The 22,780-nt window shown below is 34.6% G+C and overlaps 3 protein-coding genes across 9 annotated transcripts in view; 1 reads left to right on the top strand and 2 right to left on the bottom strand.

Annotated features, from left to right (window-relative positions):
- Positions 1-95: 95 nt before the first annotated feature.
- Positions 96-6,180, top strand: LOC105149069 (gametogenetin-binding protein 2-like). Of its 2 annotated transcripts, XM_011061215.2 has the most exons (12): positions 96-490; positions 1,072-1,262; positions 2,476-2,619; positions 2,698-2,910; positions 2,969-3,175; positions 3,250-3,418; positions 3,516-3,680; positions 3,814-3,897; positions 3,977-4,237; positions 4,330-4,707; positions 4,792-4,986; positions 6,067-6,180. In XM_011061215.2, exons 1-11 carry the CDS (start codon positions 401-403, stop codon positions 4,966-4,968), a joined length of 2,079 nt encoding a protein of 692 aa, XP_011059517.1. In that variant the 5' UTR covers positions 96-400; the 3' UTR covers positions 4,969-4,986; positions 6,067-6,180. The 2 variants fall into 2 exon arrangements, with proteins under 2 accessions (XP_011059517.1, XP_087265289.1); XM_087409163.1 differs by lacking the exon at positions 6,067-6,180 and having other exon boundaries at positions 4,792-5,792.
- LOC105149068 (3-oxoacyl-[acyl-carrier-protein] synthase, mitochondrial) lies at positions 5,837-8,536 on the bottom strand. The gene is made up of 3 exons (XM_011061214.2): positions 8,128-8,536; positions 7,572-7,952; positions 5,837-7,040 (listed from the first exon to the last, which is right to left on the bottom strand). The coding sequence occupies exons 1-3, from the start codon at positions 8,324-8,326 to the stop codon at positions 6,298-6,300; spliced, it is 1,323 nt and encodes a 440-aa protein (XP_011059516.1). The 5' UTR covers positions 8,327-8,536; the 3' UTR covers positions 5,837-6,297.
- Positions 8,537-9,094: 558 nt separating this feature from the next.
- LOC105149070 (uncharacterized) overlaps positions 9,095-22,780 on the bottom strand; it is a 51,047-nt gene continuing 37,361 nt past the window's right edge. For 3 of the 6 annotated variants that reach the window (XM_011061218.2, XM_087409154.1, XM_011061221.2), the window contains 7 exons: positions 13,806-14,301; positions 13,246-13,718; positions 12,465-12,649; positions 12,015-12,340; positions 11,623-11,697; positions 11,331-11,551; positions 9,095-11,239 (listed from right to left, as the gene is read on the bottom strand). In XM_011061218.2, the coding sequence (XP_011059520.2) occupies positions 11,104-11,239; positions 11,331-11,551; positions 11,623-11,697; positions 12,015-12,340; positions 12,465-12,649; positions 13,246-13,718; positions 13,806-14,301 (1,912 nt within the window). In that variant the 3' untranslated portion in view covers positions 9,095-11,103. The remainder of the gene's footprint in view (positions 11,240-11,330; positions 11,552-11,622; positions 11,698-12,014; positions 12,341-12,464; positions 12,650-13,245; positions 13,719-13,805; positions 14,302-22,780) is intronic. The other 3 variants (XM_011061219.2, XM_011061220.2, XM_087409155.1) reach the window with 3 other exon arrangements.

Here is a 22,780-nt window from a genome sequence, read left to right as displayed (position 1 = left end):
CGATGCAACGTTAGCAAACGCTAGACGGTGACGCGTAGACGTCGTCACCAGCGGAGAGAGGGACGGTGCACGCGGAGCGGAAGTAGAGAAGCGATAGACGGCGACTCCGTACGTTGCAAATGGCAGACGGTGCGTAATATATCTGGATAGAAAACCATCACTTTGTTTGCGTCGCGTTCCTTCGAGATCGTCTTGTTGCTCATCGAGGAAGCGGACAGAGTCATCCCGTAGCCGCTCGTCACGTCTCGTGCACATAGGTCACGTCAATCAGATCCCTAATTCGCAGGAAGGTAGCGGACCGGCGAGCGAGCGGGCGAACGCCTTGCGAGATCCGACGAAAAATTGCGAGAAATCCGTGGTACATCTCAGGATTAAACGACCTCGAACGGAAAGGCGGACAATGGCGAGGCTGGTCAATGTTTGGCGAGACGACGAGCCGGTGAAGTTGGCCAGCAAGCAAATGCCGCTGATCGTCGACGAGAACCTGACGGTGAGCGCGCGCGCACGCCCGCGCCCGCGACGCTAATTTCTCTGACCGTCAACCGGCGCGATTCCTGGAGCAGCGATATCGTTTTACGGATTATCGTTCACGTTTCGTACAGGAGGCCTTTAACCGAAAACACATTACAGCCAGGTGTCAGAGAGGTGGGGGAGAAAAAAAAGAAACAAGAATGCTAGGTCGCGATTTTGTGAAGAATCTGCAGTTCTTTTGTCACGATCAATTTGCGATCGTACATTGTCAGAATATCGAACGAACCAAACACGTCGTTGCCGACTGCGACAGAACGAGTATAACTCGACGATTATCACGTCTTTCTCACACCTGCATTGTATACATATTCCTGTAGGCGATCTCTCTACTTAATTCGATTATCAATCCTTTGCATAAGATAGATAATGTTATTGCAGATTATTTTCTTTATATCGCGTTGGAGAGAATATTCTTAGCCAAGCTAGAACGTGTCGAGCAAGAACTTTACTTTGTCGTTTCTAATTGTCATCGAGTCGAATGTGAATTGTTAGTTGATCTGTAATTTCCTCTGAGATTAATTTGTCACTGTGTTTTTTTAGATGATTATGGATATAACTGGTTTGGGAGCTATCTGTGATAATCCCTTGATCAATGGTAAACAACTGGATGAGTTTACAAAGAAATTTGCATTACTCACAGTGGAAGAAATCAAAACATCTTTTGCAGTTACTTGCAAGAAGATAGTTGAAATCTTGAGCGCCGCAGAACCATGTGTCGGCTGCCGAAGAAGGTAATTGTCTCTTTTATTAAAATAATTGAAAATAACTTTTTTTTTATTAGAATGATACATATTGTTGCTATTGTACTCGTAATGTAAGCAGACAAGGTATACCATTTCTGAGGATGCGTAATAGCAGAGTGAATTTTAGACCAAAATTTGATTGGCTATTCTAATATACCAGTGCTATTATACGCAGGAAAATGCACAGAGGCTAAAATTTGATTGATTGTTTCCAATACTGCTACTGCCATTATTCACAATGGTATACCTTGTATTTTTACATCATAATTATATTATTAATACTTGTTCCCACTAAAACAGATTAAGTTTAGTCTTACTCTATCTTTTTCTAATTCTAATTATTAGAAAAAAATGAAGAGTAAATTGAACTGAGATTACACCCCTTTAGTGCATACAATAATTTTCCAATTCTTCTTCTTTATTATACACAGTGGATAATTCATGTTCTGGGTTAATTTTCGTTATTTTAACAAATGTACAAAAATTAATACTTAACTGTTGTCGTCCATTGGAATTTTTCAACATCTATCAGTCTATTAACATACCTTAAATAAGGATTAATATAATACTAATTTTTAGTTTTTATTGTTAATTTTGATTATAAAAATATAGATAAATGAGAGTTTAAAGATCAAAAAGATATAATAAAAATATTTCCAAGATTAATGGTTTCTTCATGACATTAATGATTCTTAAATATACTTTATCATCTTTACAAAATATTTATAAGGTTGTGTAAAAAAATTATATATAAATGTTGTAACTAATTACTTGATGTGCTTAGTTTTTCAAAGAAAAGAAATGTGTGAGACACAAATCCAATTGTATATAAAGGTTAAAGTTAATGTATATTGATGCAAAACGGGTATAAATAATAGTGAAATATTCTGGTTTCGGTAGTCTAAAGGCTTAGGACGCTCGCACGGAATGCAAGAGATCCGGGTTCGACTTCCGACTGAGGCAATATTTTTCGCAATAAGTTTATTACAGTTTTTTAAAATTAACTTGGGAAATTTGGGAGGATTATTAATATTTCAGATTGATTGCGTTGAAAGTCCAACAACCATATCGGCACGCAATTATCATTTCTGAAATTAATTCATTTATATGAATATATATAATAGCTCATCTATAATAGCAACATCTTAACATTCAGACCGCAGCGGCGCTTCGTATTTAAAGTGAAATATTCTGTGTTTAGTGTTGAAAGATTATTCACTGATCTGATGAAGTCAGGACATCCTGCATTAGATCCTCTGGTTATCACTCCTGATGGTGTACTTTCTATAAAAGATGATATTTTAAAATCACCTCAGCAGCTCTGTACATTGTTACATGGACACAGGTACGCAAATGATCACAAGAATCTCAGTTCAAACACATTTAGAAGAGTTATTTACATTTACTATTTACGTCTCTGCAGCACTAGGTTAAATAATTTAATGGAAAGACAACAAAGAAATAGAAAGTCTCAACGATGTGTATTGCATACTCTGGAAATTCAGCGGTTGCCACCGATATGGAATTCTTGGAGGGAAGTGTGGGATTGCATGGAGCTACCATGTCGACAGGAATTGACTTTAATAGAGACCGATACGCTTGATGAAGCTTTAGATACTTATTTGCGTAAACATAGGTATGTAATTTCACATAGATTATCCGTAATGATTTTATAACACGATTTTGGTGATCAGATTTTGCGCCGAGTGTCGCAATAAGGTGCTATTGGCGTCGTCTCTCCTGACTCGAGAACCCGAGCCTATAAAAGAAAAAGGTTACGTAGCAGTTTTATATTCTGGAATTAAGCGTTGCTACCGCGATCATCACGTTCATTTACCACCCATCACAGAATATATGACCACTCTCCTTGGTCGCGCACAACCATGGGCACTTATGGGAAGGTACAGATTTTCAAAAATACATTCTCTGGTAATGTTTAGTGAAAGGAGTAATAAGAGATGTTTCCGAATTTCAGAGAGCGCCACGCGAAAACGCTGGAAATTGCTCAAGAAGAAGTACTTACGTGCTTAGGTATATGTATTGCAGACCGACTACACAAAATACATCGACGAATGAAGGAAGAAGAAACTGTGTGCAAAGTATTAGCTGCTGTTGCAGTGGATGCATTGTCCAGAAACTTTCAGGTAACAAGATCTTGTATAATAATATCCTCTATATCTTTTGATATTAGAAAATTTTATATTTATAACAAATTATTCTATAATATTTTGATTTATTTAGTCGGCGATTGAAAAGAAACAAGGTATCTCTCAATTGGAATTATTCTACAAGCAAGTTGCAAAGGAAGAACTAGCGAAACAACACAAACGTGAAAAATTACGTCTTAAACGTAAGAAGAAGAAGGGACGTCGCAATGAAATAGAAGAAAAGGAGAATTCCCGTGATGTATGTTTGAACTTGTGTGCAAGACTTGAGTTTTTAAAAATTTATTCTTAATTTCTCGGGTTATACTTATTTAAGTATGCCACTAAATTTACTTGTTTACCAGCACGTGGCTAAGTTGTATATTTTATCGTAGTGTTCAAATGAGAGATCACAAAGTGACTCCCCCTGTACCTGTGTAGAATCAAAGCCGATGACACAGAACATCAATCGGCATAAAGTAAATAACGAGACTTATTGAATTTTATATACATATATATATGTGCGCCTCTGTATACTATCGCTTCCTTTTGCACTAGTTGCAGGTCCTAGATCCAAAAAACAAAGGTCCACCGACGTGTAAATGTCCAGATTGTTTAAAGAAGCCAAAAACACATAGTATATCACAATCGCAAAGTAAGACAGAACTAGCATTCCCTGTGAAAAAGGGTTCACAGAAAGTTAAAAAGAACACTTCCGAAACAAAGAAAAATCTTAATATAAGTCAATCGAAGCAAAATAGTACACCTTGTAAACAATTATCTCAAGAGGATTCATCCGATGTTTGCGAGTCGTGTAAGGTAACTATAATTGTCAATTTCGTATTGCTGCCATAGATGTATTAAATTTTCTAAAATAAAACGTTTTTTTTTTATTTTTTTCTCACGTTAAGGAGGGTGAGAAAATCGATGAGAATCAGTGGCGTTATGACAACAATTGTAAAGATTCCATGACTAACGAGCTGGTAGATGCGTGGATAACGGAGCCAAATGAAAATAAATATACTACGTGGATGGTAATGAAGAAACGTTTCGAAATGTCTGAGAGAAAAAACCACACCTCAAGCGAACAATCGTCTCAAGATTGCGGATACTCTTCCGAACATAATATTAGTAGTTCTTCTCTTCCTAGCACACCGGAAGGTTCTGAAGTAGCTTGTAATGATGAATGGTGTGATCACGAAGGGACTTGTCATGATAAATTTAATCATTCCAATTCTAGCATCTCTTTATTGCAAAAAAAAGGTCCAACACTTACACAAATGTTAAAGGTAAATTTAAGATATGATAATCTAAATATTTAAGGATTTGTTTTCTCTATAAAGAAGCTTAATTTCGATATGACAATTGTTTAGGATTCCTGTTTTTCTGATGATGACGAGAAGGAGAGTTATATTCCAGTGGAGGAAGTATTAGAATTTAAGTCGAGAGAATGTCAAGTTACGGAGAAGCGGCAGGAACTCCGACAAATACTTAGAGAACGTTTTGCTATATTGTGCAGCCATCAGAAACCACTTAGCATTCTTCATTAAGAATTCCTACTACCTATGGTAATATATCTCCATCTTTTTCTTCTTTTTTTTTTACTTTGATTTACTGTCAGTAGTGAGACACGAATGTAATAGATGTATTTTGAAGAAACTGTTATCATTCGAAGTCGACCTGATGTGAATAAAATGCTGAATATATGTAATTAAGAAGCCAAAAACATTATACAATACTATTTATCTCTACGTGCAAAAATTGCATCTGAAAAATAAAAAATACTGGGAGATTGAATAGTTTCATATCTGATGTTAAACAATAACGTCGACTTTGAGAAAAGTACAGAAACACACACATAAATTGAGATACGATAAAACTAGTATACGGATCAACTTGAATTGATGTATATTGATGTATATCTCGAAATTAATTGTATAGATCTTTGCAATTTAAGCAAATAAGCATATTTTGAACGAACATGCCTTGGCCGTGAAAATATGGCAGATCTGATTCCGCAGTAAATGCCAGTTGTTAAAGACAAGTTTTTCAGTGATTTGAAAAGTATTGTATTTTCTTGAAAATCTTTATTTTCAAGAGTGTTTACGCGGCGCTATGACTATGGTGAATTCGTGTCAATGTTGTAACAAAAAGAGATGCGATATAATTTGTCGGAATCCTAATATTAAAATCAATGTTGCATTCCATTATAATATATATATATACATATATTTTATTATTCCGATGTATATCCTCTCTGTGTAACTTCTATTACACGCACTGTAAAAATATTCTATAAAAAGAATTATTGTCGTAAAATCGTACACATATATATTGTATGTTGCATAAAAGTTATTAAAAATATTTAAGCCGCTATCCACTGGTAATCAATTGTGTAAAATTCAATTCGTCACCGAATTTGCTTCTCTTAGATTTTTTATATATATTTACATATCAGTACATATTTACAGGAGTAGCGCCTCCTTTTCAATTGAACAGAAACATTAAAGAGTATATAGATCATCTTTTTAGGATTTTATGTGTTTATCCTTATATTTCAAGAAATAACTAGTAATTAATTATATTTGTAACTTCAAATTAGGTTTGATCCGATAATTGATCTTTTTTTTTTTTCTTTTTACTCTTAGACGTTCGCATCTTTATGAAGACACATGCTGTATCTTTTCCAAGCTAATGAAGATCGCAAAATAATGTAACTTTTTTCATCTTTTAAAATTAATAATAATTTTTGTTCTCCACTATCTTTTTAGAAATCTTCACCTTTCAAAGTTCATTATAGAAATCCTTTTGTAAATATTTTAAAGAGTGATTATGATATTCTTTCACTAAAAAGATAGAGTACACATTCCCTCTTGGACTTAGTTGACGTATTGTGTGAAGCACAAACATGCGTTCGTTCCACCGAAGCCGAACGCGTTTTTCAGGGCTGTTCGACGCGTTGTCGTGTTCCATTTCATTTTTGTATGCGATGCGAATCTCAAATCTGTCTCCATATTTAAATTGTGCAGATTCAACGTAGGCGGTATGATACTCTCCTTAATCGCCAAGATCGTGAAGGCGGCTTCCAAGTTGCCGGCAGCACCCAGCAAATGACCATGTGCCCCTTTCGTGCTCGTTATCGTTACGTTTTTACTGTGTTCACCCATCAGTGACTCAATCGCCTTCACCTCGATCGCATCACCCAGCGGCGTGGATGTGGCGTGCGCATTTATGTGCGTCACTTCCGAGGTCTCGATGCCGGCGTCCTTCAATGTCCGATCCATTGCTAGCAGCGCACCGGTACCATCCTCGCTAGGTGCTGTTATATGTGATGCGTCGCCAGACAAACCGTAGCCCAGCACCTCCGCGTAGATAGACGCGTTCCGAGCGAGCGCGTGATTTAGCTCCTCTAGAACCAATACCGCGGCGCCTTCGCCCATAACGAAACCATCGCGGTCACGATCAAAAGGCCGTGATGCCTCGCGTGGCATATCGTTCTTCGACGTGCTCAACGCGCGTAGCCGGCAAAACGCAGCTATAGCTAGTGGACTGATACATGCCTCGGCACCGCCACATACCATCACACTTGTCTCACCACCACGGATAAAACGGAATGCATCACCTGGAAGATGATTCATTATGATGGTTTCTCAGATATGAAAAGAGCGTTAAGTTAGGATAGCGATCATATAATTTTTTCCCTAAAGCGGAAACATGAAAATTATCATTGAAAATAATGGAGAAATTTTTCACTTCTCGTGTTTCGACTATAAGAAAAAAAAATTAATAATTAAAAATTAAGATAAGAACTGGCTCTGGGAATAAATCAAATAATAATACGATATTTAAAAAATCCGAAAGAACTAATGCAGATATTAATGCAATATGGATTTATTACAATGACATTTACATATTCAACAAATATAATTCGTAAACTTTTCGATCAATATCATTAGTCCTTCTTAGTGCTGTTAGTGTAATAAATATAATAATGTTAACAAAACATTGCGGATTACATTTGTTGATTATGTAAGTGTTATTATAATAAATCCGTATTGTGTACTATCCGCGTTAGCTCTTTCTTAAATTGTCTTATTATTAAAAAAATTATATAATCGCTACCCAGAGTTTGTTGTTTTCGCTCTTTATTTACCAATAGCATGCGCACCCGTTGCACATGCAGTCGATACTGAATGATTGGGTCCACGGAAACCGTACTTTATACTGATCTGACCAGCAGCCATATTCGGCAATATTCTTGGCACGAAGAATGGACTGATTTTGTTGTATCCCTTTTTCAAAGCTTCGTATGTCATGCACACATCCACTAGGTCTATCATGCCGATTCCTACCGAAACTCCAGTATCACGTTTATCGGCTTCATCGGTTGGTTTCCAGTTTGCATCCGTTAGTGCCTCTTCTGAAGCTATCAACGCATATGCGGTGGCAGAGCACATTGTGCGTAGCTCACTCTTCGTAAAGTAGGAATCAATGTTGAGCTCATGAGAAGAGTTTCCTTTCGGCACCAATGCAGCTAATAAATGTCAATTGTTACATAATTATTGCGTGCAATACAATTTTGAGCAATAGTTATAATATTAGGTACTGGAAGTCAATAAATGTTGTTTACATATAGAATAATTGTATGTAAACAAATTTCAACATGAGTGCAAGTTGGCAATAGTAGCAAATTGTCAAAATTTGCTCACCTACTTTACACGGTAGCTTATCGTAATCTGGTTCGGAAAGTCGCGCGATTCCGCATTTAGAATCGATAAGAGCCTTCCAAGCGTTTCGTGTCCCGACTCCCAAGGGACACACAGTTCCTATCCCGGTGACGACGACACGCCGCTTGGACCTCGCGGTGGTCGTCAATGACCGGCTAATATGCAAAAGTGGAATGGACATCGTGATTTTCGAGAGCGACTTCCTACAGACGCTCTTCAATAATTAGCGTAATATATATGTCGTTAATGATTGATTCGTCATGATCGTCAAAATGTAAAATGTGTTTATAAGGCACACCGTAAAACCAACTACATCTAGGTTAGGGTGCAAGTAATGCCCAGCGCTATCGACTGTGCCAAGTGCCTGTAATGCCGTAAATAAACCGATAGACGTCCTGCTTTATCAATGTTTACCAATATTTTGAAAAATGTTTTATTGTTGAATCTTTTAACTTTATCTTTTCCTATTTTATATGTATTTTAAATGTAATATTACTATTAAATTTTTTAAATGTTATGTCTTAAATGTTAGACATGTAAAAAAATAAATTTAAAAAAATTGAAATTATTTAATAATTAAATAAATAAAACATGTAAAATATTATTAATTATGATATTAATGTCATTAAAATATTTTTTAATATTTTAAATGTAAAAATCTTTTTCCAATCTCACAAAGTCATATTTTAAAACATTACATAAGACAATTTTTAAACTATAAATATTAATCTTATTTTATATTTAAAATTTAAGAGATAAATAAGGAGTAAAAAATTTTTTAGAAATTTTAAAAAAGATTTTTAAAATTGCTGACGCGCTTTCTCTTCCAAGTATATGTTGTTTTGATCTGTTTTGATCTTAACGTAAAAATAAAATAACTTGCAAAATGATTACAAGGGCATTGAAAATATATGATTTCATTATTGAAAATATAATAAAATGCAGAAAATACGATTAAAAACTTTATTTTGGTTTGCTTTGTAATTGGGAAAAATATATATATATTTATACATATACATATATATATATATATGTTGTATGTACCTGTAGGAACTTTGGGCTACAGATTATGTCAGGGACAGTCATCGTATAGGGTAACATATTAATTTAAAAAAATGCAAAACATGCGAATATGTTACCAATGGAATAAAAAAACATCTTACTGCTATACTAAATCTAACGTTTTTTTTTTGTTAAATTTACATGTACATATGCATTGGTAACAAATATAAAATGTTACATGTGTGATACATTCGTCTCAATATACCGCAGGCCTGAATTGTGTTCACGCAGTCTGCATTTTTCTGCGTGAAACTCATGTAAACGAAGGTTAAGAAAATAACTGGACAGAGCTTATAGTAAATTAAAAAAAAACGGGTTTTAAAGGAACTGAAGTTATACGAAGAAAGAAAGAGAGAACGAGAGGAAAAAGAGAATATAAAAATATTATTAAAAAAGAGAATATTTCATTTTTATGCTTTATCAAATCAAATTGATAATGCATATATTTTTTAATATGACAATATATCCCAACAAACTCTAAATTATAGTATTCGTTAGTTGTTCACTAAAAATATAACTGTAATATACAATATGTGTGTTATATTAGTTATATTGTTGAGTGATATTACACATGTAACTTGGTGTTTGCTGAGATAGCATTTCATATATATATATATATATATATATATATATATATACACACACACACACACACACACATATATATATATATATATATAACAAAATAAAGATTTATGTACCTATATATAAATAAGATATATATAACATATATATAAATAAGATATATATAACATATATATATATAAGATATATATATATATGTATATATACATATACAATTATACATATATGTAAATATATATACTGAATATTTAACATACAGTACTTAATATTCGTTTATTGATTAAATGCTCCGTCCAGCAATTTCTTATGCCTACTATGTAAATGAAGAAGAAAATAGAATATAATCCATATCACACTACATGTAAAAAAATGCTCAAGTTATTTCTCTGACTTGAGAGTCCATGTCAAGGTCAATTATGGAAAATGAATCTTACATATAGGGGCGGATTGAGTAAGTGGAAAAAAAACTATCTATGGATATATATTTTGAAATAATTAATCATTTGCGAACAATATCTAATAATATAAAAGTCATAGTAAATTTTAGTGAAAAGTCAATTTTATTGAAAATTTGTTATAATAACAAAAGTAAACATGTTTTTATAACAAATTTACTTCGTTTATTATGACAAATATTAATTTTACATTGTTCAAATTAAATTTATGATTTCTACAATTTTTCTATAAAATAATTTCTAATAGATAGTAAACAGAAAGTATCTCTCGATATCTTTCAGAAAGCTGATGGCCAATCCGCCCCCGATCTTACACATGGCACGCGATTAATCGACGTTTTAAAATCTGACGCTGAATAACTCTCTTAAATTGTATAAAATTATATACAGCATCGCGTTACTTAGTATTGTGCTCCACTCCCACAAAGCGCCACGAAATTACTTATTCTCTTTCCCGCTCATTTTTCGAGCATTTCAAAAATTTTCGACTAGTGTATGTAGTAAAGTCTAAAAGAAAAAGAATTATACATAATACACAAGGCTCGTTAACCAATGACATCGATTATCGCGTCATCGAAATTTTCATCATCGAAAGAAGACAATTTTCATCATCTAAAGCTCGAGCAAAGTGCAAGAAAATTCACGAATTCATTCTGCAAAGAACAGAACGTGATAGCGTGAAACCTCCTTCAAGATGGGAGATCAGTAAATGCTTGTGATAAATAGGACATCATCCATTCGCTTTCTTTCTTTTTAATTAATCAATACGATCTCTTTTCGATTCTCTACGCATCTCATTTGTCTCTCAATATGAATTATATCCTTGAACTCCTTCCTTGACTAGATTCGTACTCAGTTATGTTGATATCTCTCGCCTGATGCCATTGTATACACCGGACATGCAGGGATCTCGGGAGTTAAACATTGGTCTTTGTTTTGCTATTCTCGGGCTCCGGAGGACAGTGATCGGAGTGTGTCGCCCATGCAGCAAGCTGTCAATATTAAAAAGAAATACAATTCATTATTATTGATAGTCATTAACGTAAATCGTGAATATGAAAAAAATGATACATCATACGTAACTGTGCACTTGACATGACATGTACCTGACATGAACGACTACAATACCACTGATTTCCACATCCGGCACAAACAAACTGTGCAGGTCGAATTATGCATCCCTGACATTTTGGCGGAGCATTTGGTGAAGGTGGATTGTCCTTCACCATTTGTTTACCATCTCTTCCAATCACTGAGTTTCCTTTCCTATCATCAATTAGCGATGTTTCGTCCTCTACATCTTCCTAAAAGTTCAATGAAATGGTCAAACACCCACAAGAGAACGTGTTATTAACAAATCGAAAAAGAAATTTACCACTTGAATTAAATCGTTGGAGTGAGATTGCGCGGGAGTGTTAACGACAGGGGTTATAGTTATCTCTGTGCGAGCCTGGAGAAAATATCTTACATTACTAAAAAAGATAAATTTATATCTCGCCTAACTACTCACTTGACCAGAGTTTTTCAAGCTTTTATCTTCCAAAATTATATTCTTATATTATTTATTTTTATAAATTATTTACATTATTTATATGCTCTTATTTCTATTTATTTATATAAATTATATAAAATGAAGTTACGCTACTGGATATTCAAATGGTGTAACAATTACGACGTTTAAAAGAAACTGCATTTTATGCTAACGTAAATTACATAATTAAAATACGAAAAAAAGAATAATTAGAAAAAAATAAAAAAACAAAGAACCTTGGAAGAAGACAGGAGATCATTTATAGAAACCATATTAGAGCCTTGGTATGTCTGCAAAAGATGCTGAGTCGTGGCGCTTGGCTGTGACATAGACGCTGACGTTGCCGCCGCCGCTGCTGCAGCCACCGGAGAACTCCTTTCTCTTTCAGGCGCAGTGAGTAATCTTGCTAAAGTAGGTGAAAAAGTCGAGGATCTCGGCGTTTGAGCTTTTGTTAGAATTCCATGGAGCAATGAGCCAGTTGGCTGAGACGTATTCTGGGCAGACGAAAGTGTCACAGGATGAAGCGTCACATCTGGATAATTTTGCGGTACCTTGGGTTCACCTAAATATAATATTAGAATATAGTTATAGTTTGGTGATCACCAAAACCGAATAATTACAAATTGTCTCTCTTCGGAAACAATATAAATTTAATCAATTAAAAAATTTCAGAAAAATGATGTTACCTTGCTGACTCAACTTAGCAAATTGTACTAGCATGTCTTTATAGTTCATGGGATCGTTCGTGCTTGGATTGCTTTTGCACGATTCTGTGCTAGACGGTCTTGAATCAGCATTGTGTCCAGTTTCAACCATGGCGCCGCCAGCACCGAGATTGATGTTCACGTTCGAATTTCTCAATCGTCGTCCTCTACAATTGGGAATGATGCTTAAGTGTCGAAAAAATGAAGTTGTTTTCATAAAAACACTGATTTTTTAATGCTACAAGTCCGTAAGCAAATATTGCATATTATTAATGTAGCCTCAATCATTTTATTAATCAGAATTTTATATTTCCTTATCCAAAATTATATTTGCTATAAAAATATGTTTCCGTTTAAAAAAAATTATTGCAAATCGATTTTAGTACAAGAAATTATAGTATGAAATTTGAAAAAAAAAAAAATTTTGTTATCTTATGAATAGCAAATAGAATCAAGGATGGTATTTATTACATTATAAAATAAATTTAACTTTTGTCTTAATTCATACTCGTTCAATTCTGACTTGGTATATCATTCTTGTTTCTATTTGTTGTGCATAAGAAATTATGTTCAAATTATATTTCTCGGATATTATTGAAAATTATATTGCATCCATCGTGCTAAGTGACGTAAATTTTATGTTTCATTTATGAAAATTATTTTGTTGAATTGTTATTTATACAAATTTTGATAATTTTGATAATAAAGTCTATTTTTTCCTTCTTCCATTCTGTTATTAATTAATTATTTATAATTAATTTACCTTCTTGGTACGGTTTCTGGATGCTTAAGCCTGTGGTCAGCAATAATGGATCTGACATCCACTATTGTACCTTGACGGCCTTCTCCGATCTGCCGACTTTCCGGACTCGACACCTCATTCTGTTTACGACTGCTCTCGCCATTAGTTTTCGGAGGAGTCGCTCGTTGTTGCGAGCTAGCTTTCGGGGTTTTCTCTTTCTTCGAACCCGATGAATCCGAAGATCTCTCGCCTAAATCCTCCTTAATTTCGAAAGATCTCTCCTTCGATATGGAATTGCTGCCGTTGTTCTCCCATTCGGCCGAACTCACAGATGATCGTGGCGGTAAAGTTTCCGACAACTGACCATCATTTTCCATGTAGGCTGTTGTTTGTATCTTCCTTTCGAGTCTCTGGTATGCCTCCTCTTTGAGTTTCCTCTTCCTCAAGATCTCATTCCATTCCATTTCTTTGGCATGTGCTAAGTTTTCAAGTGTCTGCAGATAAAAATTAACAAAAATGCTTAAAGAAAGAGTGGTTCCGAAGAAAAAAAAGAAATCGTAGCTTCTAAAGCAAATACTTACTAAAATATCGGCTCGCAATCGATCAGCTTTTGCCACAAGGTCTTCGATACTTTCGTTGTTGTCACCCACAATATTCGAAATGTATTCTTCTCGTGTGTAGTTGTCGCGGAATTTCTTCTTAGGAGGATTTCCTAAGTGAGGTGAGACTTGTAGAGTAGACTTCCGTTTTCTAATCTCAATCGGCTCAGACCCTGCTTTGACATGTCGTGACTGCACGACATCACTCGGAGTCGTCGCACTTTGTCGCGATGTACTTGCAAGTAGTTGTCTGCCCTTAGTATTCGAAGTATCGCAGCGCGAATTGTCCTTCTTCTTCCGTGGGCGACCCACCGATGCCGTTGGCGCCGCCGCTGTTTCCTCCGGAAGAGCGGCGCCGTTCTGCTGATTCTGAGGTACTTTCGGCGACGGCGACGATCTAGACGTCTTGTCGTCCTCTGCGGTATCCACCTTTCGCTTACTCTCGGTCGCACCCTCCATCGCGTGCATTTTGTTTAAACTGTAAACATACGATGCTTTCATTTAGAATTCTTTATTTAAATCCACTTCAGGATTTTATATCAGACTTTGTATCAAAATTCAAGATAGAATTTTAATTATAATTTCAAGTACCGTATAATATAAAAAATTTTTGTATACATCGAAGAATCAAAAATACATATACACATATGTGATTGTAAAATATATTAAATATATTAAATATGCGATATACAAAATTATGAATAAAAATCTACCAAAATTTATCGCAAATTACAGATTCTCTAAAGTGAATTCAATGTGAATTTTGTATTGCAAATGCTCTTTATATGACAATCGCACATGAAATTATAAATAGAACTTTGTCACAAATTTTAATCACTCAAAATAAACATCAAGAAGACCAGAAAATTGGAAATCTTGAAATGTCAAGATCAAGTCGATTGTATCAGATGACTATTTTTGACAAAAAAAAAACTTGGATCTCGCATCGAATTTATAAATATAGAATGAAACGTGACCATAGAAATAATATTAGAATAACAATAGAAATAATATTAGATATATTATGAGGTTTTTTTTTTTTTAATAAAATGTCTCTGGTCGGGATGATCAAGTATGCAATATATAATCATTTAGGAAACTGTTTTCTCTAATTTTCTTAACAAAGTTTTCTTGCAAATATAAGAAAATAAAATATTTCGCTTGCGGTATTAACATGTTGTCTACTCAATTATTTTTTTATATACCTTATCGTATACAACACAGTAAAATTTTCATAAGCATAAATGTATAATGATAAAATAATATATGATTAAATAGAACTTTTCTCTTTTCTTTATTCTCATAGGTATTGAATAGCAGACTTTTTATTTAGCAATTTACGTCATTCGAAACATATTCAATTAATTTTTGTACAAGTATTTAAAAGTTTTTAATAGCACTATGGTTCTCAGTAACCATCACTGAAAAATCAGCTACTGATAACCACCATGGCAGTTAACAGACCAACTATGCAGGAACGAGTATTGTAAAAACATCGCGCATTATCTTGGTTATCAATAAATCCGAGTGCATTGAGTAATAATCGATTGTGATTGTTACATATTTTTCAATCAAATCTACTCGTGTTTTTTCCGAACAACTCGATTACTCAATGTTTTCCCTTCTTTCTTTCTTTCTCGATGCGTGGCATATATATTAATTTATTATTAAAGGATTGTTCCTGGATTTTCGAAACCAAAGTGTTTCCTTGTTCCCATCTTATTCGAAAGAAATCTTATTCGCGCACCATACACGAATATACGAGTGAACTTCCAAGATCTTCTAGCTAAGAAGGCCGAATCCTGCAAAACAACCGTCCGCGAGAAACGATGACATTGATAAACCGATAAACATATACTACAATAAAAGCGTCAGTCGGTCGACCTTGCCTAGAAAATAGTTGTTCACCGGGGGCCTCAAGGTAAAACGCCACGCGCGCGCCATCGTTCCCTCGTAATATCGGCGCTTAACATGTTGCGATATACATGTCCTCACGCGTATATATCATGGCGTAAATAAAATCTTCGTATCACGACCTGATTAGCCAGTCGCTATAATTAGACGTCGCGCAGCTTAATCAGCACACCGTCAGCGTCCCGATTAATTAACGCGCGTAAGCGTCTTCACCAACTTTGCCATGGATAAGGGACGGGGGTGGGAGTAATCAAAGTGGTCCCCTCACTTCGACGCAATCGACAATTCTACGAAAGTTCAGCGAAAGGACACCGAACGATCGGGAACTTGATGGGGAATAAATCTGGAATGTTACGTTCGTTTACTTATTTATAATCAGAAAAATTTATTTATAAAAATTTATGGAAAATTCTTAAAAATATCCCCTCTTTCTCTCGTTTGGGCCAATAACCGCGAGATTTCCAATAAGATTCATATATTATAATTAATTAATTAAATTGTCTTACTTCAACTTTAATTTAATTATTGATAAAATTAAACAAAATTGATTTGTGCAGTAAAATTTAATTGAATTTGACTTGATTACCTATAAGCGTGTATATAACGTATGAAATATTCAATAAACAATGATAATAAATAGATAATGAGAGAAATAAAATATATATTTCCTATTTGAAAGGATTGATGACATTGAAAGAAAATCTGTTTCTCTCAACGCGATCACTTTCAACATATTTTTCACAAATATTTATATCATACTTTCTTAAAGTAGATATGACCATGATCCATTTGTAGCATTGTTCCGGTTCAGTAAAAAAAATAAATTATAAATAGCAAGTCACATAATATTGCATTAACAATCCTTTCAACATGATCGAATTTTAATTACAAATGGATTTTAATTGCTAATAAAACTGTATCTCACACATATGAAAAATTATCCTTATTTCTTGGTTTACTTTTACTAATTCATCTCATATGGTATTTAACGAAGCAATAAAGACATATTAACGATCTTTCTTTGTCTTTTTTTAAATTATTCAATAATTAAATTTAATTTGCAAGTTTTATCTTATTCTTTCATACATGCATACAAACACATAGGATAATATTCATAGACCAGTTTTATTTAAAAAATCGTTCTAAATCTTAAAGTTCAGTGATATGACTAGATCGTACTCAAGACGATCTTAAATGCAAAATTGCACTACGAATCCCTTAATTATTTATATGAGATTAGTTCTTGGCTGATGGGTACGTTTCGTTTTATGCGTGATGTGAGCGATGTATCTCATCCTTGTTATTCCGAATGTTAATATTAGAACCCTGAGGCCATTTTTGTTCTGCCAATCATTTTAATTTTTTTCTTTTAAAAATATACAATATAGAATATAGAAAATATGTGAATATAATACAAATAATTCTAATGATATAAATAATATAAAAATCAATCTTCATTAAGCGAAAACAAGAAAATTATCAAATTGACAGCTTCGACAATTCTAGCGAAAGTCGGTGATTCTGTAATAGCGTTGAACAAAAATAAAATGATTATGCGCATCTTGTGTAAAACGGAACGTACACATGTCACCGTAATATTTGACAATACAATTGTTTAACGGATCAGTTTGTGTAGTCAGAATGCATGTACAGAGTACATTCTTGCTTTCCCCCTCTCTTCTCACAATCATTTTCTTGAAGGGAATTATCGATTCGTCTTCCGCGTTGTGGAACAGGTGTTTCGTGGATACAAATTTACAAAAAACTTGTTACAGATTTGTTAAATAAATAGAATAACAGTTATCTCACATTGTGTGAGACTGTGATATCAGGCGCGTTTAATATTTCTGATATACATCGGTCAAATACTTGCATGATGACTCGTCATGCCACGTTATCGCAAATATATATATCCTCGATGTTGAATATGACGTCGGCGAGACGGCGATGTACACGCCATGTCGCATTGTCGATCATAAGTAAAAAATCACGATATGAATTAAAGAATTAGTTTATTAATATGATAATGATATGATATGATTTAAAATATTATTATATGATTTAAATATTATAATATCGAGTAAAGATGTATAAATTATATAATATAATATATAATAATATATTAAATAAATAGTTTTGCACTATTCACAAATTCGGAGTGATATGGATAGTGTAAGTAGTCTCTCTTCCAAGTAGTCTCCTTTCGAAGCAATGACCTTCTTTCAGTGGTCCACCCATTTTCGAAAGCAGTCTTGGAAGTCACTTTTGTGATATCCAACAGCTTCCTCGTCGCATTTAGTTTCATGTCTTCAACTTCGTTTATCTTTCAGCCGATTTTTCAACTTAAAAAATAACCAGAAGTCATATGGGGCTATATCTGGACTGTATGAGGTTTACGAAGTTGGACAATGCCATGTTTAATCAAAAAATCTTGATTCAGATCAGATGATAAGATGCGTTATCATGATGTAGCAACCAGTTTCCATTTTTCCACAAATGCGGCTGTTTCCTCTTCATTGCGTCACGCAATCGTTTAAAAACGTAATTCAAATAATATTCTGCATTTATTGTACGACCTTGTGGAGCATATTCGTGGTGTACAATATCTTAATCAAAGAAAACAGTGAGCATTGCTTTCACATTGCTCTGGAGCGTTTTCTTGGATCGAGACTCTTCTCTCGTCATCGATTGTGCTTTTGTTTCAGGAGCGTAGCCATAAACCCATATTTCATTGTCAATAATAATCCTTTCGAGCAACTCAGGATCTTTTCTGATGGATTCCAGAATGTCTTTGGCAACTTCAACTCGAAAATCTTTTTTATTTTGATTAGCACTTGTGAAACGAATTTTGCACACACGCGACTCAGTTTCAGATTTTCAGTTAAAATTCGAGAAATACTCTCACTTGAGATTCCAAGGTAGTCTTTTAATTGTGCATTACAGTCACCATTACGAATCATGTCGATTGTCTGGGAAGATGTGTAGGCAAGTTTTTGGCAAAATTTAATGTAAATTCTCTGCTCAGTCATTATAAATTGCTTGAAATTTTCGACATTCACACTGTTGATGACTAAACAGTTATTAAGTCGTGCCGCTTGGTAAACCTCAAGGTCTCTAAATACTGAATGCTTGTTTTCCATAATAGAAAATGCCTAAAAACAAAGATATAAATAAATCTGTGTCAAAAAACTGACTTCTACGTATGTCTTTTTCCTTGAGCATCCTCTCTCTATTGTGGAAACCGCATTCAATATTTAGGGAAGACCTTGAAGAGTACTCTCAGCAAGCGGCACCACTCACTAGGCATAGTCGACAGTACGTAGTTATATGAGTATCGAAAACTCCGAGTGTTGCATTTCACAATGATCACACTTGGTGATCATTTGTCTTATCTGATTCAAGATTTTTTTCCTAAACACAGCATTGTCTAACTTCACCAACCTCCGTACAGTTCAAATGTAGCCTCGAGTGACTTCTAGTTATTTTCTTTTAAAGGATAAAAGATTTGACGATGTTGAAGAAATAAAACTAAATGCGACGAGGAGCTGTCAGTTATCACAAAAAATGACTTCCAGAAGGGCTTGAAAGGAGATGGATCGCTTGAAGTTTATTTCTCGGTTTACAGGTCTATATGTAAAAGTAGCAATTTTCAAGTTCTCAATATTAAAAAATTACCCATGTGTGTGTGTGTGTGTGTGTGTGTGTTATACATACAAAATCTGATTATTCTCATAAAGTGAAGCTCCATTACTTAAATTATAACAAAAAGTAGTGAAATACAAATGCTTGAATGTATTTTTTATTGATAAATAAAATATAAAGTGCAAACATTACACGATTAGACACAAAATACTTGAAGTAATTATTTATTTATGAATTATCACATCAATAGTAAACTTTAAAGTTTTTCTCTTCAACGAGTTAACACATAAACTAAAGCAAATTCTCGGTTTTTTTTTCGGTTTTCAACGATTCAAGGTTCGCTGACCATTCTGAGAGTGAAATTTCAGTCTCCTTTCGGAGAGTGAAATTATTCACTCCGCAAATTGAGAGTTGACTCTTGCTTGGAGTAATTCATCACTCTCTAAGAATAAAAAAGTTCACTCCTGCTGAACTGGTGCAACTACCGCTTTTTTTAGAACTTTTAGGAGTGAAATTTCACTCCCAAAGAGTCCATTAATAATTTTCTGATCTAATTTTTTTTTTTCCCCGATATTAATATCTTCAACACGAGCGACAAACGGCACGCGAAAAATGGGCCTTAACTCGCACGCAAGAGATCGCGCTTGATACGAGTCATAGAGAGAGAGACAGTGAGAAAAGAGATTGGGAGAAGGGATAGATGATGACAGTCGATGGAGAAGGGGTGCTGAAAAGAGAGGGAGAACCGGAGGAAGAGAGAGAAAGAGAGAGATGCGGAGTAGAGTTCGTTGCCCCCGCTCGCGTTCACTGTGCTTTATAGATGCGGATATATAGGTTTCGCGGTACCAATTCTGAAAAGAGCGCGAGGCTCTTCCTTCGCGTTGGAGAACGCTGTCTTATTAGCGATTAGATAACAACGTCCATTTCTAGGATAGACCCTTCCACATCGTTAACTGTTATCTTTCTGTGTTCTATTTCAGTTGTAATAATTGTTACAGAGTAAACGCAAAATATACTGCTGTGTGGATTAACATTAAATATTATCCAAAATGCAGATAATTATTTAAAGTAATTGAAACTTGTGTGTGAGAAGATACTAAAAAAAGCTTAATAATTTTTACCAAAAGATTAATCATTAACGATTGAGATGAATTTCATGTTGTTGAAGCCAATTATTCTCGCCAGAGGTAACTTAAAAGCAAAGAACAATACAAAAATCAATCGGGTGTCAAAAGGTTCAGTATTATCAAGTTACAACTGTTAACCCAACGTTTAACTTCCCTTTCGTTACGCTTTAATCTCTTTTTCTTTTATGATACACTAACAGGTGGTCAGCGCAAACTCACTTTTACGCACGACGTAATTAATTCACGGATGTGTGCATAATCAGAAGCCGTTTATTCGGGCAGTGCGTTTAATGTTTCATAAAATATATCGCGATATATAAACTGCCTTATAGAAGAGCAGGGAAGTGAAACGATGTCAAAGTACAACGATACCGATATCTTCATGCGAAGCGACGTTAACACGTTGAAGAAGGAAGGAGAGAAAGAGGGATACACAGGAAATGCGGTAGGAAAAAGTAAAATGATGCACTGTGAAGAGCCATGGCGAAAAAATGCCCGCATATTTTTCTTCTTTTTTTTAGACAGATAAATTCACTTTAAGGAGACCCCCTTAAAGTGAACTTATCTAACTAAAAAAACAATCTCGAGGAAGGCCACCCCTTCAAGTGCACCCGCAGAAACTTGGTAACATCTCAAACGTTCTCGCTACACAAAGCATCATCAGTTTTTCAGAGATCAAATATTCACAAATTCGCAAAAATAGGATCTCCTTATTTCGTAAAATATATTCTTTATCGTTTGAAAAATATCAGATAAGGAGTATCTCATTTTACATCGAGGAAGAAAGGAGAACATCGATTTATTGAAACGGTTCCTTTGCGGTAAACCTTGGATCGGTCCATTTAATTGTCAATTTTTCTCAATGTAGATCAACTTTAATCTCGATTTAATTTATTAAATTTTTTTCTAATTTTTAGAACTAAAGAAAGGTAAAAAATGAATAAAACCGAGGATTAATAAGGTCTATTTAAATCTATTTAATAAAAGTAAAAGACTGTTCGTTAAAAAGACATAAAGCACGATAGATGCGACGACCGCGAATATCAGTGACGCACACGCACATCACAAGACGCATTGTACGTGCATGTGCAATGTGCGCGCAAATTGTCGCCTCTATCGTCGCGCGAAGGAACGTTTCGCGTACCGGCCGCGAGTCGCGGTTAATGACCCCGTCCGTTTAAAACAATACCTGTATTTTCGCCGTCGTGCTCTACCTTTCACAACCGGTCGTCTCTCGTGCGCGAATATTAACTTTCCTACCTTTCCGTGGTATAGCGATAGCGAAAGCGAGGGGAGAAAGCGCGACCGTCCGGTGGGCGGCACTTTCTTGGAGTCCTGCGAAAGCACGCAAAACAGGAAAAATACGATATTCTGTGAGCGGCGAACGGTAACAAGATCTTCGTAATTGCATCTTCGATCGTCGCAGATGCGATTCTTGCGACGGTGATGAATTTTTTGACAATGATTCAAGTGGAGCGAAAAGGAAGATGTTAAAAAAGGGTCGATTTTTGCCCAAAAAGATATTAAGTAAAGACAATGTTTTTTTTTATAGATTTTGACCTTCTTATAAATATAATATTAATAAAAATGACAGATAAAGAACATCTTTTTAATATTCTCCAAAAAAAGAGTAGATTTTTGCCCAAAAAAGAGTAAATAGAAAGGTCAAAATCTACAAAAAACATTATATCTTTTAACTGAAAATCGACCGATAAAATTAAACATATATAAGTGAAAAATGCTATATTTGATCAAAGCGGATTTTCGTGCTTAACATTTCTTATGAATTCATACAATTTCCAGTTCAAAATTGGTTCAAAATATTATTAGACACGAAAAATCGTCTCGAAAAATCGACGTGGCATTTTTCATTAATATGTAACTATTCCTGTCATATCCTTTTAAACAGAAATCGGCCATCGGCCTTCTTAACTTCCATTTTAGAGAAGAAATTCCATTTTGTAAAAAATTCTTTCGAAGAGTTCCCACTCCTCCGGTTTTTGACCGGAGACTCCAGCTGTTTGAACGAATCTCCGATCCGATGGAATGAACCTTTCCAGCAATATGAATAAACTTTGGTCATATAACCATCCTAAGCGTTTTTTTTCTTTTAAATGGGAGTGTTCTGGTATACTCTCACAACGGTCTTCATTTTTATATGTATTCCTCCATTTTCCTTCGGTTTTCAAAAGAAATCTCCCTAGCATGGCGTGGAGAAAAAGACCCTTTTTTAAGAAGACCACTACAAGATGTTAATTTCCGGTAGAATCCGGT

Source organism: Acromyrmex echinatior, chromosome 9 (assembly GCF_024713525.1).
Source record: "Acromyrmex echinatior isolate Ae372 chromosome 9, ASM2471352v2, whole genome shotgun sequence".
NCBI lineage: Eukaryota > Metazoa > Arthropoda > Insecta > Hymenoptera > Formicidae > Acromyrmex > Acromyrmex echinatior.
This window is presented reverse-complemented; position numbering and strand designations above follow the sequence as displayed.

Bases quoted from the DNA above. Each gene is read 5' to 3' on its own strand.
- LOC105149069 (XM_011061215.2), top strand. From the start codon at position 401: ATGGCGAGGCTGGTCAATGTTTGGCGAGACGACGAGCCGGTGAAGTTG. The intron at 491-1,071 runs GTGAGCGCGCGC...GTGTTTTTTTAG, and splicing joins TCGTCGACGAGAACCTGACG to ATGATTATGGATATAACTGG. The intron at 4,238-4,329 runs GTAACTATAATT...TCTCACGTTAAG, and splicing joins ATGTTTGCGAGTCGTGTAAG to GAGGGTGAGAAAATCGATGA.
- LOC105149068 (XM_011061214.2), bottom strand. From the start codon at position 8,326: ATGTCCATTCCACTTTTGCATATTAGCCGGTCATTGACGACCACCGCG. The intron at 7,953-8,127 runs GTGAGCAAATTT...GACATTTATTAG, and splicing joins TAAGCTACCGTGTAAAGTAG to CTGCATTGGTGCCGAAAGGA. The intron at 7,041-7,571 runs GTAAATAAAGAG...ATCATCTTCCAG, and splicing joins AACGGGTGCGCATGCTATTG to GTGATGCATTCCGTTTTATC.